Source organism: Rosa chinensis, chromosome 6 (assembly GCF_002994745.2).
Source record: "Rosa chinensis cultivar Old Blush chromosome 6, RchiOBHm-V2, whole genome shotgun sequence".
Lineage (NCBI taxonomy): Eukaryota > Viridiplantae > Streptophyta > Magnoliopsida > Rosales > Rosaceae > Rosa > Rosa chinensis.
This window is the reverse complement of record NC_037093.1, coordinates 47,750,149-47,776,762: the sequence shown is the minus strand read 5'-3', so window position 1 is coordinate 47,776,762 and position 26,614 is coordinate 47,750,149. Positions and strand designations below refer to the sequence as shown.

The 26,614-nt window shown below is 39.1% G+C and overlaps 2 protein-coding genes, 1 long non-coding RNA gene and 1 pseudogene across 5 annotated transcripts; 2 read left to right on the top strand and 2 right to left on the bottom strand.

Annotated features, from left to right (window-relative positions):
- Positions 1–5,634: 5,634 nt before the first annotated feature.
- LOC112170306 lies at positions 5,635–6,934 on the top strand (annotated as a pseudogene).
- A 2,767-nt stretch (positions 6,935–9,701) lies between these two features.
- Positions 9,702–10,437, bottom strand: LOC112172603. The gene is made up of 2 exons (XR_002925320.2): positions 10,127–10,437; positions 9,702–10,031 (listed from the first exon to the last, which is right to left on the bottom strand). It is a non-coding gene; the product is annotated as an uncharacterized LOC112172603 (long non-coding RNA).
- A 6,524-nt stretch (positions 10,438–16,961) lies between these two features.
- On the top strand, positions 16,962–19,325 carry LOC112174789 (nucleoporin NUP159). Of its 3 annotated transcripts, XM_040509755.1 has the most exons (3): positions 16,962–17,024; positions 17,177–17,255; positions 17,980–19,325. In XM_040509755.1, the coding sequence occupies exon 3, from the start codon at positions 18,009–18,011 to the stop codon at positions 19,050–19,052; it is 1,044 nt and encodes a 347-aa protein (XP_040365689.1). In that variant the 5' UTR covers positions 16,962–17,024; positions 17,177–17,255; positions 17,980–18,008; the 3' UTR covers positions 19,053–19,325. The 3 variants fall into 3 exon arrangements, with proteins under 3 accessions (XP_040365689.1, XP_040365690.1, XP_024168368.1); XM_040509756.1 differs by lacking the exon at positions 16,962–17,024 and having other exon boundaries at positions 17,124–17,255; XM_024312600.2 differs by lacking the exons at positions 16,962–17,024; positions 17,177–17,255 and having other exon boundaries at positions 17,736–19,325.
- Positions 19,326–21,958: 2,633 nt separating this feature from the next.
- On the bottom strand, positions 21,959–25,400 carry LOC112172059 (purple acid phosphatase 15). The gene is made up of 7 exons (XM_024309227.2): positions 24,824–25,400; positions 24,548–24,739; positions 24,121–24,454; positions 23,799–24,016; positions 23,371–23,561; positions 22,666–22,941; positions 21,959–22,400 (listed from the first exon to the last, which is right to left on the bottom strand). Exons 1-7 carry the CDS (start codon positions 25,116–25,118, stop codon positions 22,257–22,259), a joined length of 1,650 nt encoding a protein of 549 aa, XP_024164995.1. The 5' UTR covers positions 25,119–25,400; the 3' UTR covers positions 21,959–22,256.
- Between the last annotated feature and the right edge of the window lie 1,214 nt (positions 25,401–26,614).

Sequence of the window (26,614 nt, the reverse complement as noted above, 5' to 3'; positions counted from 1 at the left end):
CAACCAAGCTTATCTCTAAGTGATTGTAATTCAAAACCCCTATATGCACACCCAGTGTGCTTTCATGCTTTAACATTCAAAGGTTACCAATCTCTAAATATTATATCATGACATAACAAACACACATACTCAAAATGGTAAAGTCTAAGCATATGCATTCAACTCTTAAACTAGCATGTAGGCATGTTATAGAAAATGGTCCTTGACCCAAAGCACCAAAATAAGGAAAAATTATCGCACTTACTCCAGCAACAAATTTTTGTTCCCACTTACTATTTTTCAAGCAAAATAACAGTTTTGTCCTTGACATAATTAACAAATTACATTTTAGCCACTCAGACTCTCTCTCTCTCTCTCTCTCTCTCTCTCTCTCTCTCTCTCTCTCTCTCTCTCTCTCTCTCATCCCTTCGATTTCCACATCCGGTTTCTCTCTCTCTCTCTGATCTCCAACTCGGCGTCAAACTCTAGTGATGGCGTCCAAGCCTGAAGCTTCGGTCGGAGCTACCGGAGTCGAACTCTAGATCAGAGCCTCAAAACAGCGCTGCCTAGCTTCAGACTCTCAATCAAAGCCTCAAAACAGCACCGCCTAGCCTTGGACTCCCGATCAGAGCCTCAAAACGGCGCCGCCTAGCCTCGGAGATACCTCGACGAAGTCTCTGAGATCATCGACGGAGAGGCCGAACTTCCGGTCGATCTAAACGTCGTCATCTCTCTCTCTCTCTATCTTGCAGATTCCGACGATCCAACAAACGTCGTGATCTGCATCTCACCGGTTTTGATCGACCTATTGGGACCAAAACAGCAAATGAGGCTCTGCTAATGGAGAAAACCGACGATTGAAGAAAGGTTGAGAGTTAGGTGCCCAATGCATTTTATGTGTGCCCACATCTTTTTTTTTTTTTAAGTAATGGGGCAGAAGGAAAGGAAAAAAAAAGTTTTGAATGTCTATTGGGGGGCAATAAACATTTTTTCCTGGTAAATGGGGGCAGAGGGCTCAGAAGAAAGAAAAATGAAAAAAAAAAAAAAAAAGTTCTATTGGGGCAATAGACATCTGTTGAAGTGTCTATTGGGGGGCAATAGACATTTTGAATTGATCTAATCTTTTTTTTTTATAAATTTAATCAAAGTTTATTTGTCTAAATTCAAAAAAATTGGTTCCCATTCCTACCACTGAAAGTTCTGTTGGGGGGCAATAGACGTCTATTTGAGGCAATAAACATTTCCGGTGAGGTTTTCAGAAAAGTCCGGTGAGCGGCGGCTGACGACCGGATTCCGGCAGCCGGCCACTTGTGACGGGCTCTGGCGACCTATGGTTTCTCTCTTTTCCATTCTCTCTCTTTCTCTGTTAAGTAACAAAGGGGTAAAGGTAAAATGATATTAAAAAAAAATAAAAAACAACAAAAAAATCTTAATGGGGTATTAGGGAAGACCTCCTTAGAGTGTTTTACGTAAGAGGGAATTAAAAAAACTTTAATGGGGTAAGTGGGAAAAAAATCCTTAGAAATGAGGTAAATGGACAAAAACCCTAAAGAAAATTGCATAACATCATATTATAGCATCAATCCAAACAAGATTGGCTAGGGCTTTCAACCCTAGCCCCAACAAAGTAACTACTCACTTATATTCATACAAATTAACACCAAATCTAAAATACATCAAGGAAAATTAAGGAGTTTAAGGAAAGAGTGAACCAGTTGAAGCTTGAAAAATTCATGACTAGCTCCTCCATGGTTTTCCTCCTTCAATGCCCTTAGATCCTCCTTGATGGTGGAATGAATGGATTATGAACTTGTTGATGTTGATGATGAATGGAATGGTGATGAAGATATGATGCTTCTTTGGCTAATTTTGAGTGGTAGTGATGGAGTTTATGGTGGTGGAAGATGGTAGTTGTGGTGGTGGTGATGGAGGAGATGGAGTAGTAAGGGGAGTATGGATATTATGGGTTTGGATTTTGGGAGGTGGATATGGAGGTTTTATGAAGGAGATGAAGAGAGAAAGAAGATGTAATGGGGTGGAATGGGTGATGCCTTAAGAGTGTGAGAAGGGATGCTGATATAGAGAAGAGAGAGAGGAGTAAAATGATGAATGGAAGCAAAAGGGAGCAGCTCAATCATTGTAAGAAGCATGGAGGTGGAGTATGAGAGTGGTAATAGATCCTAAAAACAAAGGAAATGGGTATGGAAGAGATGGAGTAACAAGAGGGAAGTAATGATGAGCTATTAAAGAGAATAGAGTAGAGAAATATGGCTAAGGGAGAAGAGAGGAGCATCTAGCTCTCTTTATTATGCATGGGAAGCATGAAAGTGAAGAGTGTTGGAGTGGTTTTGGGTCACCAAAGGAGAGAAGGTGCATAGGGATGTCTATCATCCAAAGGATAATATGATGGACTCATCTTGCCATAATCTTGTAGAATTCTTCTAGGGCTCTCCTTAATAATTTCAGCATCATAGACCTTCCAAAAATGCACAAGAAATCCGTCCAAAGAAGGTTCTAGGCCAAATTGCCATGTTTTGACTTTGTTTTCTGCTTCTGAAGCTTCCTTCAATTGAATCTCCACCGAGACTTTGGAATTGGCCTTCAACTTATTCATACCAAATGTTTCTTGATAAGTGTAGATCATTCTGGTAAAATTTCAGAGCTTAGTTCACTGTGGTTTGGCCGGAAATACTGATGGAATCTGTACAGGTCCGGTTTTGCCTTTTTTCATCTTTTAGTCATAAACTTGGACCTATCTTTTGAAGGCCTTACACTCCGAAACAGCTCTTGAACTCTTCATAAGAAATTATCCTTAGGATGTCTAAAATGGATATGGAATGTTTCAACTCATTTGGAGTTCTTTTGATCAGGCTTCCGCCCCTCCTTTCTTATCTAGCTCGCTTTCTCCTAGCTGGAGAAGGAAAATATGCTAAGGTTGACTTTTTAGTGCATTTCCATATTTGTCCATCATTTCCTAGCATGATAAGGAAAACTTTATAAATATATATAAATAAACACGAAGGTTACGCAAAAGTACAAGATTAGGGGAATAATGGAATTAGATTAGCAACATTAAATTAGACTTCAGAACAAATAATTTCCATGTTTTAGAGCACAAATATGTATATGAATTATGATCCAACAAAAACCCACCGGGAGATTCAAGCAGAGGTGGATAATGTTAAAGACCCTATCATGAGAATCATGAGGAGGCGAATCGCGTGAAGACAAGTAATGTAAAATCTCACACAATAGTTGGGGGAAACACGAATAATGTTTGGTGAGTGTCGACAATTATTAGGTATTGATTCCACTGAGGATGTCTGAGCACTTCAGCGGTCTCGTTTGCAAAGCTTCTCGTTCGGTGAGACCTACAAGCAAAGGGAGAGACTAGGGTCCAGACTGGGTAGCGAAGTCCACTTTTATAGGCGTCGAAGATAACTAGGATCCAGACCAGCTGTCAAACCAACTCGAACATGATACATCGCACTCGTCTACGTGTACAAATGCACGCTATTCTCTTGGAGATTGTTATCTTTCTTACATGGGGGCCACTCAGAGCCTCTGCAAGAGCACAAGCCCGCACTCTTGGTAAGTGGACCCACCAACAACAACGGGTGCAAGAAATTTTCCTTCCCGTATTGAATTTGTGTGGAAAGGAAAAATAGGGCATTGTGACGGTGTAAAATATGGAATGGATTTCTAATAAAAAAAAAATGGGCTAGAAGAGAAGTAGCCTAAGTTATTCAAGAAATTCCATCAATGACGAATTCACTCAGAGTCCATCTAAGATGAATTGTTGAGCTCGACTAATCCATAACAAACGAGAGGACCTCACCTCTCTTATCTTTACCACTATAAATGGAGGTCCTCTTTTGGTGTCAACAGGCTTCACCAAATTTTGAAATACCTATAATACCATTCAATAACATTCAGTCAAATAAGATGTATAGAGATGTGTCATGGAAGAGTATATGCATTTGTTGCTGCTTCTAATATTTGACTTTAACTGTCTATCACTCTGTCGAGGGGTTTCAGCTAAAAATAAGAAACAGAAGAATTTGTTCAACTGTCTTTCAATGAATCATTCTGACACCAATCGTTTTCTCAATTATGTTTCTTTCTAGTTTACAAAGAGCTAGTGTTTTGTGTGTCTGTGTATTTAGATACCTGAACGACATAAACCAAAGGAATAAAAATCGACCACAGAAACCATACCAGCCAATTTTTTGTTGCTTCATAGTCAATTACACTTAGAGGTGGCAAACGGGCCGGCCCGGCCCATTTTAAGCGGGCTTAGTCGTGCTTCATGCCGTGCTTGGGCCGGCCCATTTATTATCATGCCGGGCTCGTGCCAGCCCATTTACATAAACATTAAGCTCGGCCCGGCCCATGGCCCGAGCCCATATCCTGCCGGGCTATGCTCGTGTCGGGTTAATAATGGGCCGTGCTCGTGCCTACCCACTATAAAACACGATTTTAAGATCTTAATTTGAACAAATAAAAATTAATTTTATTTAACTATTTAGAAAATTAAAATAAATTAAGTTCTACAACGTTTTTCTTAATCTTAGCTTTTTAAGATTAGATTTCTAATAATTTTTTATATTCCACTATAAGAAAGAAAGAAGAACAAAAACTCAAAATATATTGTTTTTAGTATATTATTGTGAGATTAATCTTTATTAATATAATGAAGATTTAATATCTATTATTCTTTCGTTCATTCTATAGTTGTATTATTATGAGATTAGTCTTTATTAATAGACATATATTTAATATTTAGAAAAAAATACTTATGTCAAAACAAGGATATAATGTTTTGTTTCATTATTTTGACAATATAAAAGAAAGTATCAGTGGAATTGTCATGAGATTTTAAATAAAAATGTCTCATATTCAAATCTCATCATTGTAGTTTTTTAATATTTTCAAAAAGAAAATGAAATTTTGCGTTTGTAACGGGCCGGCTCACAATATATAGTGCTCGGGCCGGGCCGGGCCAATATTCTTAGTCCCAGCCCGACCCGTTATTCTAACGTGCTCGGATCGTGCCGGGCCACTAACGGGCTTGGCCGTGCATGGCCGCTTTTAAGCGTGCCAGGCCCGTGCCGTGCTCGTGCTTAGTGGCCCGTTTGCCACCTCTAATTACACTACGCTTGTTAGAATGGATATTTTTTTTATGTAGTAGGGAAATTATTAATCTTTTCTAGGTTTTATGCAGTAGGGAAGAGAAATCAGGAAACACAAACAAATGCATGATTTTGATATCCAAGCCTTGAAATAGCAAGTGTTGAAAGCTTCTCAGGTTACTCATATCTATAGTACTTGGACACTTGCTCTTCTACAAGTAGAAAAAGTAGGTTTCGTTGGAAATGAGCATACAAAGAATCTCTACATCTTTCCCCCATTCAACTCCTCAGTGGAAATATGATGTTTTTCTGAGCTTTAGAGGAGATGACACTCGCAAGGCTTTTACTGACCACTTATACACTGCATTGGAACATCAAGGAATCATAACTTTCAGGGACGATCCTGAACTTTAAAAACGGGATGCTATTTCTCCAGCACTTTTTGCTGCAATTGAAAAATCGAGATTTGCTCTCATTGTTATCTCAGAAAATTATGCATCGTCAACATGGTGCTTGGATGAACTAGTGAGAATTCTTGAATGCATGGAAGTAAAAGGAACTGTGCTGCCAATTTTCTATGATGTTGATCCTTCTGATGTACTAAAACAAACAGGGAGTTTTAAAAGAGCCTTTGCAAATCATGAAGAAAGGTTTAAGGATGACAAAGAGAAAGTGCAAAGGTGGAGATCTACATTAACTGAAGTGGCAAGTTTCTCTGGGTGGAATTCAAAGGAATGGTATACATATAAATTTTTTTGCACTTTCCATTGCTTTACAATAGTTAATTTGCGCTAGCTCTTCATTATTCACAAATAATATAGACAGATAATAAATTCAGCGTCTGAGGCTTTTTAAATGACATTACAAGAATATAAAAGAAATCGAAGTGCAATGCAGAGACATTTTCATAAACTGAATCTTCATGTCAATAACCTGATGAGTTTAATCTATTATGTGTTGTAGGTATGAATCACAGCTCATTAGAGATATTGTTGAAGTTATATTGAGAAGATTGCAACCTACATCATTCTGTTATGCAGAAAATCTAGTTGGAATTTACTAAAGATTGCAGCCAGTCAATGTCCTTTTAGATGTAGGGGTGGATGACGTCCGCTTCATTGGTATATAGGGAATGGACGGGATTGGTACGACTACTAAGGTAAGAGCGGTGTATGAGAGAATCTCTCGTGAATTTCAATTCAGTTTCCTTCTTACCGATGTTAGAAACTCTGTTGAAAAAAGTGGTCTACTTAAGTTACAAAAGCAACTCCTCTCTGGGATTTGGACAAAGAAAGCCAACATATTGGACCTTCATGAAGGAGCCATGATTATAAGGAGGTTGTTAGGTGACAAAAGAGTTCTTCTCATTCTTGATGATGTTCACCATCCAAGTCATCTAGAATATTTGGCAGGAGACCCAGAGTGGTTTGGTCCAGGGATTAGAGTTCTTATCACAACTAGAAATGATCGAGCATTTGTTGATTGGACATGGAGTGGAGAGAAGATTGAAGGTCGAAGAATTAAATGATGCTGATTCTCTTGAGCTTTTTAGCCGGAAAGCATTCAAAAGAGTTTACCCTGAAGAAGATTTTCTTGGTTTGTCTATATCTGTTATAAATTATGCCAGATCGAGGTCTTCCTTTAGCTCTTGAAGTACTGGGTTCTTTTTTGCATGGAAGGGATCTAAGAGAATGGAACAGTGCACTGAGAAAACTGGGAAGAGTTTGTAACTTGGAAATTTTTGACATACTTAAAATACGTTACGAGGATCTAGATCCCGAAGAGAAGAAATATTCCTAGACATCGCATGTTTCTTTAATGGACAGGACGATGATCGAGTAACAAAAGCATTAACCAGTTGCGATTTCTCTGCAATTATTGGAATAAAAGTCCTCATTGAAAGATCCCTCCTAACTCTTTCAGATGGACGACTACGGATGCATGATTTGCTCAGAGAAATGGGTCGTGAAATTGTCCGCTTGGAATCTCCTAATGAGCCGGGCAGGTGCGATAGGTTTTGGCTTCTTGAAGACGTCAAACATGTCTTGACCAAAAATACTTTAAGAAATTTAGTACATGAATAATTTTAACTGTTATTTGCTAGTACATTATACGACAAGTCAGTCTACTAAATCCTTTTTTTGTGGTATGATAAAGTTTGGTTGATAGGGAACTGAAGCAATAGAAGGCATATTTGTCAAGTTTGGAGTAGAGGTGGACGTGACTCCAAAATCATTTTTAATGATGAACAAATTGTGATACCTGAAGATCAAGAATGGAAACCTGCCTAATGGACTTGATTATCTTCCCAATAGTTTACGGATTCTTGATTGGATGAGGTATCCGTTAAAATCTCTGCCATCACATTTCAACCCTCAGAAGCTACTCGAACTAAGCTTGTCTGATAGTTGTATTAAACATTTTTGGATAGGAACAGAGGTATACTATAATTACTATCTCATTCTTTTATTACTCATAATAATTGTTGAATATATCATGGAAGCTAATGTTTTCTATGCATTTTACTTGACATGCAACCTTTGCACAATTTGAAAACCATTAATCTGAGTCACTCTCTGAATCTTGTCAACACCCCAAACTTTAAAGGTATGCCGTATCTCGTGTTTCTGTTTCTTGAAGGTTGTATAAGATTGTATGAGGTTGACCCAGGAATTGGAGTGCTTGAAAGACTTACTGTGCTGAACTTGAAAGATTGCAAGAATCTTGTGCGTCTTCCAAGCAATGTAGGTGGATTAAAATCTCTTAAAGATCTCAATCTTTCTAGTTGCTCAAAGCTTGACAAATTGCCAGATGAGTTGGGTCATGTTGTCATTTTGGAGAAGCTTGATGTGAGTGGAAGTGGCATAAGAGAACTGCCCTCCTCTATTGGACTTTTGAAAAACCTCAAAGAATTCTCTCTTGCTGGATTTAAAGCAGCGTCACCTAAATCATGGAATGTGATGTTCAACCCCTTTCAGTTATTGCAAAAAAATGAGTCACATTCCGGCAGGATTGTTGTTGCCTTGTTTGTCTGGTTTGCATTCATTAACCAAACTGGATCTAAGTGACTGCAATCTTTCTGAATTGCCCAGTGATTTTGGATGCTTGTCTTCATTAAGAGATTTAGATCTCTGCAAAAATCAATTCATTACACTACCGGAGAGCATCGGCCAACTCTCTAGACTTGAATATCTTGAGTTGAGTGGGTGCGGCAATTCGACAAACTTCGGACATTACCAGAGCTTCCATCTCATCCATGCATATCCGCTGTCCACTGCATTTCATTAGGTACATTGGCCAGTCAAATGGGACAATGCAGTTCGGCGAGAGGAGGATATTTTGTCAACTGTTTTAAAATGCTGGAGGATGAAAGCTGTAAGAGTATAGCACTTCCATTGCTAACACGATACCTTAAGAGCAAAGCATTTTCTGACCATAAAAGATTTAGCTTTGTTGCTCCTGGAAATGAAATTCCAGAGTGGTACAATCACCAAAATATGGGGTCTTCAATAACTCTAGAGCTGCATCCAGGTTGGTTTTGTGACAAGTTTATGGGATTCGCCTTCTGTGGCATTTTTGGACTCCTCATACCACTCAATCCTATGGTTTTGTGGACCATTAATTGCAAACTGAGGGCCAATGGGAAAGACACTCTGGACTTGGGTGAAGTATGCTTTGGGGGGAAGTGGGCTCACCCTGTGTCAGATCACATTTGGTTGTTGTATGTGTCCCGTGATGGATGCTTCTTTAAAAATGAGTTGCAGGATATCTACTATCAGCTTGTATTCTCATTTCAATTCCGCGACGTGGTTGGACAAATAATGAATGTGAAAATTGTGCAAGTGAAGAAGTGTGGGTTCCGTATGGTATATGAGGAAGATGCAGAGGAGCTTTGGGAAACATTATTGAAGCAGGGCAATGTTGGCATTAATTCCAAGCGATGCCTTCAACACTATGATGAGGATGAAGCATCTAGTAGTGCAAGTCAGGCTCTTCCAAGAAGAATTAAGCAACTCCCCTTTGACAGCGCAGAACCCAGTGGAACCCCGGGGGGCTATGATTCAAAGATTTGCTTATATATAAAACAAAAGAATGAACTCTAATGATATCTTTTAGCAGTGAGGCTGAATAATACTACTGTTTCAATTTTCAAGTGGCCAAGGTACAGTGGACCTTCATAAACAGCTTTAAAACTCTGGAGAATTGTACGCTTGGCTCATATTAGGTATGGCAGATATATGAAGTTGAAAAGCAAAGCTCAAATCTTGTGAAAGCTATGGGCAATACTAGCTCATGGAGGCAGCAATGCTCCTATCCCATTTCCACAGCAATCCTAAATGACCCCTAAATTCACTTTCCAAGATAACCGGTTCTTCTCTGAGCAACCAGTCTAATGATACTGGATTATAGTGGTGAAAGAGATGAATGCAAAAGCTAAGCTCGTTGGCAATGCTCAAAAAGCTGAGCTGATTTATGTGGTTTCAGCAGTAGGCAGTTATGCATATTAATCTGTTTCTGTTTCCATTTCAAAAGATGCAATCCCTAAACCATTGCTCATTGAACCGAAATCCAAACCAAAAGAACAGGCCAGAGTGTAATTTAAATGGAAATTCATTGGGTAGAAAGCTGATAGGTTTTAAAACAATAATACACACCATATCAATGCCAATCCCAATTCTCACCAAGACAAACACTTGATCTGATTTGATCATCTCAAACCCAACACCCAAATCCCAGACTCAAACACACACAAATCATCTAATATCTCATCTTACAATATACATTACTCCCACCTTTCTACCCTAATCTTCACATCCCTACTTCTTGCCGCCAGCATTGATTCCTCCCGCTTTGTTCCCTCCGGCCGCCTGCGCCTGCACCGCCTTCTTTGCCGCCTTTTCCTGCAGCGCCTTGGCGTCCCTGAAAGCAATCAAAGAACCCAAATTCAGACTCAGACCTATTGAAGATTTTGAAATTGACAAACAGAGACAGAAAGAAAGAGAGAAATTTAAGACCTTTCTCGGCGTTGTTCAGGGGTTAATCCATCGGTTTTGGGCTGCTTGGTCTTGTTGCCGGACCTGGCCTGAGCCCTTTCGCGATCTCGGTCTCTCTGGTTACCGCGTTCGCTTCAGTTAAGGCAAACAAACACAAAACATCACAAACATAACACTAAACCCCTCAAATTTTCCCCAATTAATCGTTCGATTGCCGAGAAAATCATGAGTTCAAAATCAAATTAATTTCTAGGGTTTCTCGGCAATCAAACGAGATTTCAAAGTTGAATTGAAAATTGGGAGAAACAGAGGGAAGAAAGAAACAAATCCAAGGATATGGGACATATTGAATTGTGAGTGAAGCTGAAACAGCGAAACAAGATCACAAATACAATAAACCCCTGTCAAAATCCACAAAATCAGAAGAACAAACCAATTAGACGATTTTGTCACACAAAGGAAAAGATGGATTTTGAAAAGGAAAGCGTGGAGGATTTGGGGGGGAAAACTTACCTGATTGACGATGTGAGCGCAGATGGGTGTAATCCTTCGTCTATCAGAGCAAGGTTGAATGCGTCCGCGAGTGAGAAGAGGTGGGTGGGTATATAAAGGACCAGTTGTTCAGAACCTACCAATCTAATGAGCTAATCTAAAGAAGGCTCGAGAAGCCGCGGAATTTCCAACCCTTTTTTTTTTTTTTTGAGAAGTTCCAACTTTTTCTTAAAAACAAAAACAAATTATTGGATGCTATTGGCAAACAAAGAATATATATTTTTATTTAGGTAAAATAGCCAAATTATCCCTTGACTTTTTTTATGACTGCCGATTTATCCCATGACATTTCAATTCTGATTATTTACACCCTCACTTTTCTGATTATTGCCGATTTACACCCTCACTTTTCTGATAATTGCCGATTTACACCCTACCGTTAACTCTTAAACTTTCCATCCAATTTTCCGTTAACTTGACTAACACATAAGAGGTATTTTCGTCTTTTCAACTACTACTCAAAAAGAGAATTGTTTTTAATTATTCTCAGAGTAATTATATACACACATCCTTTTTTTTTTTTAAATACACACATTATCCTCTCCCATTTTTTAGCAAAACTACATCCCAAAACACCCTTTCCAACAAATGAAAAACAAAAAGAAAGAGGAAAACATATACCAGATCGCAAATATTGGTTAAACGAACAAGGGAGGCGGGCAAACTACCGGCCACTTGGATGAAGGGGGTGGGGCAATTGGGAGAGGTTCCAAGGCCATATGCAGAAAACTAGTTATGTGATTGCTTCTAGGACAGCAGTTGATCAATAAGAAGCTCATCATTCTTTACTTGTACAATCTACATATGCGAATGGATTATGTAATTAAATGCATAACCCAAAGCATGACTCATGGATTCACCCCACCATCCTCCATTTTTATATTAAAGAATTCTTCATTTGCAAAATGATGAGGAGGAAACAAACAGTACTAGTGATATGGTGGGAGGAAACAGATTGTTCCATTAGTAGATTATTAAGAAATTGGAGAAAAGAAAAGGAATTTTAAAAAAAAAATCTCCTTCTGTTTCTTACGTATGTCTTAATTTTTTTTTTTCCTTTTGGGTGACAATTAGAAAGACAAAAATATCCAACATGTGAGGTCAAGTTAATGGAGAAATTGGATGGAAAGTTTAAAAGTCAAAGATAGGGTGTAAATCGGCAACAATTAGAAAAATGAGGGTGTAAATAATCAGAATTGAAATGTTATGGGGTAAATCGGCAGCCATAGAAGAAATCGGGGGGTAATTTGGCTATTTTGCCTTTTGTTTATGCTTATATGGAAAATATATTTAATTAGCTTCCAACATGTCTATGTACCAGTGGTACAAGTAAACTAGCAGATCCAGTAAATATTAGTTGTTGATATTTATAGGCAACTTTTTTTTTTCCATAACAAAAAAATGTACTTAATATTATCTAATCATCTATTTTTGTTGGTGCAAGTTGGGTGTCATGAGTACTCTCTACCGAACAATGTACATGGTTTTCCTTAACGACTTTTATTTAGTTTGTCGTCAATTTTCTCTTTCACTGCCAATGCAAAGTGTCATCGTTTATGGAAACAATGGGTCGCATCTGGATAGAACATAGAGGTGTGATAATTTGAGTAAAGGAAGATAGTAGGTTTCTTAATTGCTCGTTTTGCGAGTGTGAGTGCATGTGCTTTAATAGGGTTTTACCCGGTAAATCATGGCACTTTGATAATGCCATGGTGTTTTTTTGATATGTCCAACTAGTTTTATGACTAATGGCGGCTGCAATGCAATCCTTAACAATTCAATTTAGCCGCTTCCTGTCGGGTTGCTAAAGAATAACTTGGTATAGAGATAACCTCAATGAATGTTTTAGGGGTTGATCGCTAGGTGGTGTGTATCTAGGTAGAGTCTAAGTGTCAGCATTAATTTGAACGGTCTAGAATTTTTCCTTATTTGCATCAATCAAGGATTAGTTTGCATTTAGCCCTTCACATATGATAAGCTCTTCATGGAGCATACACACTATGCTGTTGGAGAATTCAACCAGTGTTTTTTTTGTTTCAATGTTAATAGTTAAGTCATCAACAGTGGCCCACAGGTGCCAAAAACGTCTTCCCTCCTTGCATACCAGTTCTCTTCGCACCATTAGCATTTTATGTGGATTTGAATGGGGATGTTAGGATTAGTGATGCTAAATGGGGTGAGTTTTTCTGAGTATGACACTCTATGCTAAAATTTCTAGTCATATATCTTTAAACCCTTTTGGGCCCAACATAAGGCTCTTTTGCCAATGGGTGTGTTTCGTAAGGGTCCTATCTTATGGTTGCTCGTCTTTGGATCAGTTATGCCACCGATGGTGCTGAATGGATCTTGCTCTCGCCTGATGGTAGCTTCATTTAGACTATGTTGTTATGGGTTTTTAACAGGTTTGTTGAACTTTGTATTATTCTCAACTACTACCTTTGTCACCCCGCCTACTTTATTCATTTATTGTAAGCTCTGGTCCAAAAGAACAACACCATTGGGATTCCAAATAGTGGGTTATCGACTTTTAGTAGAAGCATCACATGAAATAATTGGTTTTGAGTTTAATGATATCCATTCTTCGAGAGTGATTTTTTATTTTACTGTTCTCTAACGAGTAAGATCAGGTAATATTATCCGGTAATGACTCTTTGCACCTTGTCTAAGTCTTGAGAGGCCAAATATTGCATCACCAAACTAGAAAGATCGCCAAAAGAGAGGAGAATTAAATAACATGATCACAGGCTCACCAAAAATTCAAGGGAGGAACAAGAGTTGTCGTCGAATGATAATGTCGTTGTTTGTGCTTGAGATGTCAAACCCTAACAGAGCCAAAATAAAAAGACATATTTTTCAAGGACTATTAGATTAATTTAATACTAGATAAATAAACTACATGGTGCATAATGAGTAAGGCTAGCCATTTGGGCCGAATCGGGCTGATTTCGGACCGAGCCAAGCCGATTTGGACTGAATATTCAGCTTACCGACTTTTCGGCTCGGCTGAGCCGTACCGAAAGTCAACTTCAACTCTGCTACGGTATGCAAATCCTCTTTCATAGAGATAGGAGTCAAACCCATTACCTCTTTCATACGATCTCTGCCTCTCAGCCACCAGAGCACGAGCAACTCTCATTATATTATGTACAAAGTTTATATTTATTCCATCATACACCAGAGAATTAAAACAAAATAAGTTCAACTGGATCAGCCCTCATTCATCTTGTTTTCTTTCACTTTCTTTCCTCCTCCATTTCTTATTTCCAGTTTCATCATCGTCTTCTTCTTTTTTAGTTCCATCATCATCTTCTTCATTCATACTCCAGTTCCAGCATCATCTTCTTCTTTTTGGTATATAAATCATCCACCACAAGCCCTCAATTCAATTCAACTCCAAAAAACCCCAATTTCACGATTCAACTTCTTCTTCAGTTCAATCAATAATTTTCAATCCAACTCAATTCCCTCTAACCCGATTTGCAATATCCCCTCCCAATCAGACCCAGAATGATGACAATGGAGATTGAGGTGTCCTGGAGGAAGAGCTTTGTGTTTCTAATTTCAATTAGGGATTGCAGATAGGGGAAAGTGTGATCGTGTTATCTTGGTTGCGGAACCTAATTTCAAGATCCGGCTATTCTCCGAATTTGAGCCGAAATTCAGTATACCGATCTGTTGGTAACCGCCGGCGGCGTTCGGTTGCAGATTTGGGAAACGGAATCCACCCCTAATAATGAGTTTTCATTTAAGTGCATAATATTTTTAAGTATAACTTTTTTTGAAATAGAAATTGATATCATGAGAATCAATAGTCGATGGCTAGAGTGTATATGTACTTACAACAAGATAGCCAGCAAAAAATCATGGACCCTATTCTAACTTTCTAAGTAAAAGCAACTCATTACAAGTCTATTTTAATCTTGATAATATTAGCCAACTTATAAACAAAGAACCTTCTAGGGAATAATCATTAATTAGCCTCATATTGGGTTAGCACGCAATTTTGGCACCAACAAAATGTCACTTCCTAGCAAATACATAAAAGTACTTCCTTATTCATAAGTCGCTTGAAATACATCAATCACATTCAAGATGGTTACTAACTCCCATGAAAGTTATTATCCGAATAGATTGGCACTTGAAGGCCAGATATCGACCCAAAAATCCAAGAAGGTCTAACCTCTTGGGCCAGATCATCCCAAATCATTAAGTAACAAGTGAGGATGACAAGACATCCTCCTTATAAGCTCATGAAATAGGCCCATTTAGCCCTAACTCAGACCCCTAAGACCAAATCCAAGTCTAGGTCACTACCCATGTAACACCACCGCCGCCCACATCGCCGTCGATGTTGTGCTTATCGCTGCCACTATGTTCGACGGTCAACTCCTCTAGTAAGCCATAGATGAGAGTTGCACCAAAATTCCCCACCAAGGCACCTCTTCATGATTAGACAAGGCTAGCCGCTACTGCCATTTAAAGAAAAATTGACCACCAACAGGCTCTAGCACAACCCTTCGGCATCGACACCAAACTAAAGTCAAATACGACCACCAACAAGGATGTGCTCCATACCAGCCAAGGAAAAAAACGAAGAAGTCGAGAAGATCATGATCAAAGAAGTTGATTGCTATTAACGTCTTCACCACCAATTATTCAACTATGCCCTGATATTGTGTTTTACGACCCACGACGAGGAATCGCGTTGTAGGATCAGATGGCAACATGAGAATCCTCACAATAATTCCACTGTGACGCTCTGGTCAAAACCCTAGAAAGGTCTAACTTATAAGTTTAACTTGTTAAAAGGTGAGAAAATAAAATGATTTAAAAAAAATATGTTAGGGGAAATGTTAAATTAAAATATTATAGGCATTTTAAAGTTTTTACAGATTATATTGGTAGGACAAGGAAATAAATATAGGTTGCCTACCGGCCTACCTTCTAAATTTATGTGTTTCTCTCTTATTTTCTTGAATATGGCATGCACACTATTTAGAATGGGAGTGATTAATGTGGTCTCAATCATCACGAGGTGGTAGATGGTAACAATTGGCAATGTACAACTATATGAAAAGACACATGCACGTGGTACATTGAAGGATACCTTCCATTTGGCGTGTATGCTTTCTGAAAACAGGTATTTATCATCAAGCTTCCAATTTTTCTCCTTATTCTTTTCTTTGAATACCTCTCGTTCTTTTTCCCTCCACCTTCACATACATCTTTGGTAACAACAGTTGTCGCCGCCTCCGACAATATTCTCTCGCCACCTCCGATAATATCCTCTCACCACGTCTAACAAAACATCATTTTCAACGGTCTCCGATCGAGTTATTTCATAACTATACATAGAAGGTTGCTGAAAGTAATGCAAAAACTTAACAGCTGCTGCTACTATGCTAGATTCATGTTTGAAATTTTGTGCAACTCTCGATCAAATAGTGCTGATATCTCAATGACTATACATATACATGTGCATATAACAAGATAAACTAAAGCTTAGGAGATGAGAGTGGATGGGCGGATGGAACCAAAACCCCCACATTTGCTTTCTTTTGTAACTTGTCAAGTCGTTTCTAACAACCACAACACTAGGCAGCTTCAACCGCTCAACCTGACCCACATTAGTAGTAATTCCAAAAACAAAACAAAAAAAATCCAAGCATATTGCCTAAAGAATAAATGAATCCACATAACTTACGACATACCAATTCTATGTCTCTTCTTAACAAATGATGTTCCACTCTGTCTTCTAACAGATGCTAATATACATGCCCAATGCCAGTCTTTCCCTTTTGTCTTCTCTGTTATTCTCTTCCTTATATGCCTCAGATGGATACTTGGAAATTGGAATATCGGAAAATAAAAATAGAAGCAAGTGATAATAAAAATTGTGGTTATTGGTTTTTCAAGCGCATGCAATTAACATATCCTCTGTATATTATATTTCTAACCTAACATCCGGGGCATTTCGAGAAATGTCTTCCACCACATATACTATTTTTCAAGAATTGATATACATTTTTGAGTGCAAAACAAAACAAAATCAAATTTTCTCTTATAATTTTTGAAATAAAATATTAGAAAGTCAAATATACCCTCGCCAGTTGCTCCCACGAGACTCGCTCTTCTACCCAAAACCAACATCCTTTGCTTTCCCCATCCTTGATTTTGAGAGCCAAAATCGGAAGAACACAAAAACCAAAACCAAGACAGAGAAAGAGAGAGGTCCGATCAACCATCACCACCAATCCGACAACCCTTAAAAAAAAAGAAACAAAATGAGCTAGCTAACCTTTTGCCATTTCCATTTTTACCATTCTCTTTCCCAGTTCATCTACCCAAGCTTTTTTTTTTACCTCTGGTGAGTGCTTCTTGCTTTTTAACCTCTCTGCATCTTTTTACTTTAATCGATCGTGTTATTTATTGATACTGGTTCCCTCGTCATGATCATAAGCATGTTTCTATGTCCCTCTCTCGTGTTTGGAGGCATTGAGCTTTTTCTTTTTGACACAGAAGAGAAGAAAGAGACCCCTTAAATTATTGAAAGCTGGCGGAGACATTACCCCAGGAAGCAACAGTCACGGGACGTGAGGTAATCCCATTTATTGCATTCCATCTCCTCCATTTCAACTTCAAAAAACGACTGATTTTGCAATAACATACCGAAATCGTGAATTCTTCGGTTGTTTCTCGTGTTGTGATTAAACGTATTTTCATCTTGTACTTTCATAAATAAAAAATTATTAATGAATAATAAAAAATTAGTGGCAAATAAAGTAATAAACAAGAAAAAAAATTCAATCAAAACAAGCAAAATAAATCATAAATTCAGACGTCGTTCATCTTTATTATAAAAAACATCTAGTTTCGTAAATCGAGTATCGGGAACAACTTTTTGTGTCTTCAATTTTGTGCATTAATATAATTTCCAGAGAATGTATAATATGAGTTGTAAATTCAAATGTGTAATAAATTATGGACGTAAATTCATCGAGATATCATAGGTAGTATTATTTTCTCTCATTAGTTATGTCCACAAATGATTGTACGTAACGGACATTTAATAGTAAATGTTAGAATTCTTTTTTTGTTTGCACACTCTCGTTCTTTGTAGATCCCATATTACTTGACTGTCCACTTGGATTTCCCATAAATCTGAGTCTCTCGGAATCCAAGAAAAGCAAAAGAGAAAAAACAGAAGAGAAGAGAAGGCGATCTCGGAATCGCAATCCCTTCGCCACTAGAATTTCTTTGTCTTCTTTCGTTCTGTTAATTATTTGCGACTAAGAAAGCGTTTGTTTTGTTAAAAATGGAAGGTCACCGGAGGCTAACGCTTCTCGAGCAGATGTCAGCAAGTGCGGACGGCAGAGCATTAGCCGGACTGAGCCTCGAAGACGTCTTATCCCCAGCAGCAGCAGCAGCGCCCAAAGAACCCCCGCCGGCTCCGGTGATACCGGCGTCTATTTCGGGTCTGACCCTCCTTGACATTATCCGCAACGAGGAGCCCAAATCGTATAAGGCCTTGATCGGAAAGAAAGACAAGAAGCCGTGGAAGACGTTCAAAGACCGCCTCCGCCTCAAGAAAGCCAGCGCCGCCTGGGCCTCCAACGCCCAAGTCCCCACCTCCGACGTCCCCGTCCGGAACAACCACCACCACCGCCAGCCAGGCTACAGCCACAGCCGATCCCGCAACTCCATCCGTTACATCACGCCGGAGCCGCAGCCGATGGCTGAGCCCGGATCAAACGCCGACACCAGCAACCGACCTCCGCAGGCAGGCTCCGCGCCGAGTTTCAATCGGCGAAGCTCCGTGCGGTTCGCGTCGGACATCGAGTCGCCGCGGCCCAAGCTGGAGACGGCGATCAGCGAGGAGAGGTCGCTGTCGGCGAGGGAGGCGGTGGCGGCACAGGAGGCTGCCGAGGCCTCCGCCGCAGCAGCGGCGGCTGAGGCGGCAGCGGCGGAGGAGAAGGCAGAGAGAGAAGGAGAGGGAGACGGCTCATCTTCGTCGGAGAAGGCTTCCGGTGAAACGGTAACGTCGCCGGAGGCGGAGGCGGAGCCGGTGAGGATGTCGCTGATGGACTTGTTGGAGGAGACGGACAGGCAGATGGGGCTGGAGGGAGGGAGGTACACCATGGACGAAGAGGAAGAAGAGGAGGAGGAGGAGGAGGAGGAAGTGGAAGAGGTGGAGGAGGTGAAGGAGGTGGAAGAACCAGAAGAAGCTGGGGGAGTGGAGCACAGTTGCTGCGTGTGCATGGTGAGGCATAAAGGCGCGGCGTTTATCCCCTGCGGGCATACCTTTTGCCGGATGTGCTCCAGAGAGTTGTGGGTGCAGAGAGGGAACTGCCCCCTCTGCAACAATTTCATCTTGGAAATTCTGGACATTTTCTGAAATTTATATTCCCACCAAAGCAAGGAGAACCAGATTAGTATACACGCTTTTCTCCCACTCTCTCAGACTCTCGGTGTCAGCATTGTTTCGTTCATTGGAGTTGTTTAGAAACTTTTTTTTTTCTTTTTTTTTTTTGTATATTTTTTTCAATCCAAGTTTCTAATTTGATGCATCTCTTTCTGTTATCAATAGCTTCAGACTTTGAGTGAATGCCTTCTTTCTGGGCTCTTTTTTCTGTACATCTATTACTTCAAAGCTAGTCTACTTCATTTTGGGACTTATTGCTCATTTGGCAAAACAAAAGAATATTTCAATTACGGTTCTTGGCATCTAAGAAAGTGACAGTTTGCCAGATCATGTACATACAGTACTACAATGAAGATTATTGAACATTTGAACTCATAAGATTCAAATTTCAAACCCCAGACAGATGCTCTACAATCTTGTTTCCAAGAAGTATATTCTATATTCTACAGTGAAAACAACGGGAATGAGTCTACCAACTGTTATCACATTCTGGGAATGCGATTATTCCTCAGATTTTTTCTTTAAAATTGATGTCTTATGGTCCAAAACAACACATTCTAACGGTCTAGTGATACTTCTATTGACGATGTTGAGCAAAGGTCCCAAGTTAAAGCGCCTTGCTTCAAGAATCAAGATCAAAAGATAGTTTATCCACAGGCCGTCTCGTGACAAAGTGAGGCCTAAGGCAAAATTTAGAGAGACATTTCTAATAATTTTGTCCATTGAAAAAAAAAATGTCAACAAAGCAAAGTTCAAACTAAAACATAGTAGATTATATAAACAAAATAAAAAGTAACAATGCCGATAAAGAACATTAGAACAGAGGGTGAAATTCAGAATTTGTTTATATCGGCATGACGGCCTGTGGATAAAAATTTTGGACTTCAGGCCTTGACGGTTTGTTAAAATTATATCAACTATCTGAATTATGATTACGAAATTAGAACAGAGGGTGAAATTCAGAATTGAGTAAGAGGAAGAGAAACATTGCTTCTATGCATCTATGAGAATTTGTCAATGGCTTAAATAGACATAAAAGGAAGAAATGTTACTATTTGTCTTTGAAAGAGGGGAATCAAAAATTCATGTTTCAGCAGCCAATGTTTCATTTTTGCCCAAAATAGTGAAAGTGAGAGCAAAACTTTTGGTTATCTTCTTTTTTAATCCCAAAGTGATGGAGAAAGAGGAAAGCTTAGGTGTTTAACTTACAAATACAAAAGAAAAAGAAGAAATTTTGAGGCCTCATGGAGTCACGGGTTTGATTTTATTGGCCTCAACGTCGTCTTATACAAACTGCAGTTCTGCGTCTTTTTTCTTTTACTATCTTTTTTGTTTTTAAACATATATAAATATAGCCCTTCTATTAAGGGATCCTCTTTTTTTTTGTCTTTTCTAGGGATAGGGCATTAGACTATTTGATCACATTTCGACATCTCAACTGTTCAGTTTTTAGGCCCTAATATGTAGGTCATTTCTGCAAATTTTCAGCTGAATCGATGATCGTTAAGGTATCAAATTAGATTAAATCAATGGACGAACGAAATCTGTCAAACTTAAATCGTTCATACTTATAATCTTAAATCGTCATTTTGAACGTCTTAATGATAATCAATTTGGTTGAAAATTTGCAGAAGTAATCTACACATTGATGCAGAACAGATGGCGGTCCAATTTCAAGAACAAATGGATCGTGCTAAAGGTGGAAAACGAAAAGTGACTAGTAGACGTGAAATGGGCTTCCGGAGTCCGATTGGGACGCACCTTACCTTTCCGGAAAGGAAATCGCGCCAGAAATCAAACTCTTCGCTATGCCACGACCTGTGACCTTTTTCGGGCTTTCGGGGTCGTTTAGGGCCTCAAAACTGCATTTTTCTATTTTTCGGCGTTTTGGTTTTTCTAGTTATTTTCGAATTGTTTTCGTTTTTACCCATGGGCTTTAGGGTTCCATTGTTGGTCGCCCTAGGGTTTATTTTCTTATAAATAAGCCGCCTTAAGGCTGCAGAACGTATCTTATCATCTTTTATCAATAAAATTGAGATTATTCTCTTTTATCTCTGGTGGACTCCAGAATCCTTTGCTTAGGTTTATTGCTGGTAAACCTAGTTATCAATCCGACTGCGTCACACATTAAGAACTAAAAACTGAACGGTTGAGATGCAAAAATATGATCGATATATATATATAGGGCTTCCACTAAGGGACCTTTTTTGGTCTTTTATAGGGATAGGCATTAAACCAACTTTTCGATCATATTTTCACATCTTAACCGTTCAGTTTTTAGGTCTTAATGTATAGATCACTTCTGCAAATTTTTAGCCAAATTGGTGATCGTTAAGACATCCAAAACTGCAATTTACACAAATGGACCGAATCTGTCAAACCAGAACCGTTCGTGTTTATAATGGTAAATTGCAGTTTTGGATGCCTTAACGATCATCAAATTGGCTAAAAATTTTCATGAGTGATCTATACATTATGACCTAAAAACGGAACGACTGAGATGTGAAAATATGATCGAAAAGTTGGTCTAATGCCCTATCTCTAAAAAATACCCAAAAAAAAGGATCCCTCACTAAAAGGGCCTGATATATATATATATATATATATATATATATATATATATAATTTTATTTTTATTGTTTTATTTTGAGATGGAGGCATCTTCCCCAAACTGAGGCCCAAGGCCATTGCCTTGGTTGCCTTGGTCAAGGGACGGCTCTGTTTATCCATTCTGGTTTCGGTTTACAATACATTACATAGCTATGTAAATTTCTACACTACAGAGAGGATTAAATCATCACCTTCATAAATTTCTACCATAACCATGCCTATCAAGTCATGAACTTTGTCTAATCATATCTATATTTGAGATGTATATATGAGATTTAATCATATCTATATTTGAGATGTATAGATGAGATTTTTTAGTATACAGACTATTTCAGTTGTATATCAATGTTACAGAATACAAAGATGGACAGTAGTAGACAATCTTGAGGTATAAAAAGTAATTCCCTCTTCTATTTTATGTGTATAAAAACAAGATCTCAGTGATGCCGACTGAGAATTTGTTCATTAGTCCTGCCTGAGCTGCCCCTTCCATCAGGGAATCTATGAGAAGTAAACTCGATGCTTATGTAACTTCAAAAACCAGAGTAAATTTCCCAGCAGTACAAATCATAGATCAGTAGGCCAACTTTCAAACACCTGCCGGACAGGGCATCTATCTGGTTCCCTCACTATGTAAATTTGATCTCCCACATTATCTTCAGAGTCCTGATTTCGGTACCATGTCCATAAAGCCCAAGTCTCATTCTTCACCTGCAAGTTACGCACATTTCATTGAAATCACTAGTTAAATTTGCATCATACTTTTGGTGGTGAAACTGAGCTACTCTAATAGCTGTTCAAGTCAGTGATAGGATAGCTAGAATGGCTAGTGCGAAGTGATAGTATATTACATTACTTAATGTAGTCTCTGTACTTTCATCAACCAACAACATAAAAGTTAAATTTATGCATTCCTAGTGAGGTGAGTATTCTTGAACTTGGACTATCCAAACAGAAACATAACAAAATGGTGTACCTCAAGGATCCCATGGCCAAAGCTGCTTTCTCTGAAAGCACTGTAATCTGGTTGCCGATCCCAACAAAATTTACCAGCTGCTGGACCGGATGTAAAATTTCTTGCACACATGCCGAGGTATTCATCAGCACTTGGCGTTGGGCACAGACCAGGTTCATCAGCATGTTGGATTGCCATCTTCTCTCGATTACCTCCATCACCAATAGTGATATGCACAGGACCACATGGATCTAATGTGTAATTATAAACTCGATTTGATCTCTCGTAGGCATGAACCTTATTATTATTGAAGCAAAGCAGAACAACATTCAGCACACTTTTAAAGAAAATAGATATTTAGTTACTCTGAGGAACATCAGTTCATCATTCACTATTAATGACAATATTAACTAATAGCATGAAGGACATAGGAAGCAAATGGTGCAGTGATTAAAATCATTAAACTAGTTTCCAGATGATGCTACGGGTACCAAGATACCGAAAAGAAAGGACAGAAATCCAGTTTGTCATTAAAGCCATCAGCAGTAATTTGCTTCTGATAGTTTTTACATTATACCATGATTCTCAAAATTCATGATATAGAATGTAGCTGTTTCTATCAATCAATACCTGGTGCATAAGAAAACCACAACCGAAGGCATATTTTCTACCAAGGGTAAAACCTAACAAAGATTGTCAAAATCACTGGTGGTTATCATTACTTACATGTCCACTGAACACTATATCAACGCCATAAGAGTAAAGTAACTCTTCCATTTCCAGTCTCATACATTCTGCCTCTCTGTAATGGGCTACATAGGTACTGTACCACGGTGGATGCCAAGTAGCTACTAGCCATGGAGTCGTGGATCTGTCCACCTTGGCCAAATCTTGCTCCAGCCACCTGTATTGCTCCGCTATAAGGAAGCAGGAAACATATATTAAGTCATCACTTGTTGGGAAGGAGAGACTCGGAACAACAAACAATATGCTTATAAACAAAAATTGGAAAGAAAAAAAAAAGAGAGAAAATGCACAAGTGAAGAAACAGGTAATCCCTGATTTGTAGATGCATTAAACAAGCACTTCACAATTCTTCAAACAATTAGATCACAAATGAGGATATCTAGACAAGTTAAGCAGACTTTCATTACATGATTTGTCAAAGAGAGTATAGGCTCCAAGCATAATGAAATGAATCCCCCCTGCATTAAACGAGTAGTACATTGGGGACGAAGATCCACTTTCTGCAGATGGGAATGCAAACCGAGAACTATAAGCCACAAATGTCTTGTTCTCAACCTGTTCTTCTTCTTCATGGTTCCCTTCTACCACCATTATCGGAACTCTAGAAACCAAATTCTGCATAAACCTATACAAACAGCAGGCAATGACAACAAAAGAGAACAAACTTCATGAGTCATACTTTGCATAAGCTATTGCATTCATTACAGGGAAATGAATTCATATTCTAACCTTCCCCAGTAATCCCATCGAGGCTGATAGGTCTCATGTATCGGAGTGTCCGCAAACGTGCACGAATAGCAGTCAGAGCCAGTTCCATTTGTGAGGTATAAGTTCGCATAAGTAACATCACCAATCAAGAGCATAAGATCAGGATCATTACTAGTCAAGTGACCAACTGTGGTGGTTGTATTGTAAGTAAGGCCAAGATCTCCCACAATTGCTATTCTCTTCGGGTAGCTCTTCGGACCAGGAACTGGCATGGTCTTGAAATGGTGAATGTCACTCATGGCAGGTATAGAAGGATCTCCACATCTATAAAAGTACTTTGTATTGGGTTTCAACCCTACATACACACCGACCAGTCAGTATTCACCAACTTTAAAAAAAAATCAAGTTAAAGTTAAAGAGCAGAATAGAAAGAAGAAGATGGTGAGACCTGTAAGACGAACATGGTGGATGATTCCAGAAGTGTAGTTCTGAAGACCCACATAAGGGTAAAGCTGACTGTAAACAAGAGAATATCCAGTTGCTTCATGCGTTGGTGGATTCCTAAACTTTCCATAACGAACAACACTCTTCACACTTTTGGGATCCAACGGCTTTATGTTGTATCCAATTTGCGATTTCCCTGCAAACACCAACCAAAAAAAAATTCAAAATTCCCAAATTTCACACAAACCTGCTGTGAACTCGAAACAGAAAAACTGATTACCTGTAATCCAGGAGATCCAAACGGAATCGTAAGTGGCGGAGAGAGTGACGGAAATCTGCTCGGGCTCGAAGCCCTTAACGCGGCGGACAACTCTAGGATCGTTGTCCGGCAAGTCGACGGCGTTGCCGCGCAGGCTGAGGTCGAAGGGGACGGTGACAGGCCGGAAGGGGCCGTCGAGGGTGGTCGGAATCCGGGCCTTGGGGGGATGGGAAAAGGAAAGGCCCACCGCCAGAACGAGCAGAGAGGTGGTTAGGGCAGCGAGGGCGGGAAGGGAAGGCCATGAAGGGTTCGCCATTTATCTGAAAATGGCATTGGTTTTAGGAAGATGGTGCATTGGAAAGGCAAAAATATACCAGAAGTGGAAAAGGAACCAGAAAGGATTACGAAAGGGATAAAAGGAATATTATTTAGGGTGACGTAAGAAATATTTTGGTGGTGAAAGTAACGGTTGCCGGTTTTATAACAGATTTTTGTTTGCGTTTGCCCGCCTTGTAAATGTGAACCTCTCCTCTGCAAATCTGCAAAAGAACCAATAGTGTTCAAGAAGCGCGACCGACGAAGACGAACCTGTTCGTTTTTGGAGAGCCCAGCCGGCCAAGCCTTTGACTAAAAAACCCACATTTGTCCTTTATACATTATCCATTATCTTTTTCGATTAATTAATATTAACTTATGTAAAAAAAAAAAAGTACGTAATAAAAACCCACATACGTCCCATTTAAATATCTATTATCTTCTACATTATCCATTTTCTTTTTTGATTCACTAATATTAAATTATATGAAACGTGTGCATCTTAGCCATGGATGTCTCTATCTCTACTACTAGTCTACTTTTTTTTTTTTTTTTGAGAAAAATACCACCTTCTATTAATAACCAAATAACCATACAGGTTACAATATCATCGAAACCAATGTTACGGGACCATCACCACCAGTGACTTACATGAGTCAAAAAGACCCAACCCCTAACCAGACTTAACCCTTAACCAAACCTAACTATGGCGGTACAACCTCACCAGAAACATAAACGATGAACTGTTTTCACCCGTTCGGACACCGTGTCCAAAACAGCCAGACCACGTGTAAGGGTGATTCATCGTCACGTTGATAGCCAGAAAGCACCGCCAGCAGACCAGACCCAAAACCCTAACCCTCGCTCACAAGAGGAGAGACTTATTCCTACCAAAACACCCACCGAAAACTAACTACCAAAAAATAACAACAGAACACAAAAACATAAACATCACAGAAAGGCCCAAGAATCAGGCTCAGCCCAAAGACCACCACTCCCAGCCATGGCCAAGCACAACCAACAGATCCACCGACCACCAGCAACGCCAATGCCACCAGGCCATCGTCACGCATCAAAACAGCATCACGTTGAAACCCTTCGCCGCAACCCCGCCCTGACACGCCACAAAAAACCACCCCAGCACTAGGCTGACAACCCCCACAGATCCAAAAAGGAGATCAGACAGGTCCCTATTTAGTTTGCGAAAAATAAGTATCAGGAAAGGGTTTCCTTTCCTGTGTTTGGGATGCAAAAGGAAATAAAATCATTTCCTTAAGAAAGGGAAAATAGACAAAAAATCACAAATAGTCACTGAGTTATGACTCATTCGACACTTAACTCACTGTATTTTCAATAATATCACTTAACTCACTCACTTAGTCACTTTTACATTAATCTTTCACTTAACTCATTGCAGTTAATTTTACCGTTAAAAGCCGTTAAAATTGAGGGTATATTTGTCAAAACGCTTAAAAATACATTTTTTACTTGAAAAAA

Bases quoted from the DNA above. Each gene is read 5' to 3' on its own strand.
- LOC112174789 (XM_024312600.2), top strand. From the start codon at position 17,973: ATGGAAGGTCACCGGAGGCTAACGCTTCTCGAGCAGATGTCAGCAAGT.
- LOC112172059 (XM_024309227.2), bottom strand. From the start codon at position 25,118: ATGGCGAACCCTTCATGGCCTTCCCTTCCCGCCCTCGCTGCCCTAACC. The intron at 23,562-23,798 runs GTAATGAAAGTC...GCTTCCTTATAG, and splicing joins TACTCTCTTTGACAAATCAT to CGGAGCAATACAGGTGGCTG. The intron at 22,942-23,370 runs GTAAGTAATGAT...AATAATAATAAG, and splicing joins ATATAGTGTTCAGTGGACAT to GTTCATGCCTACGAGAGATC.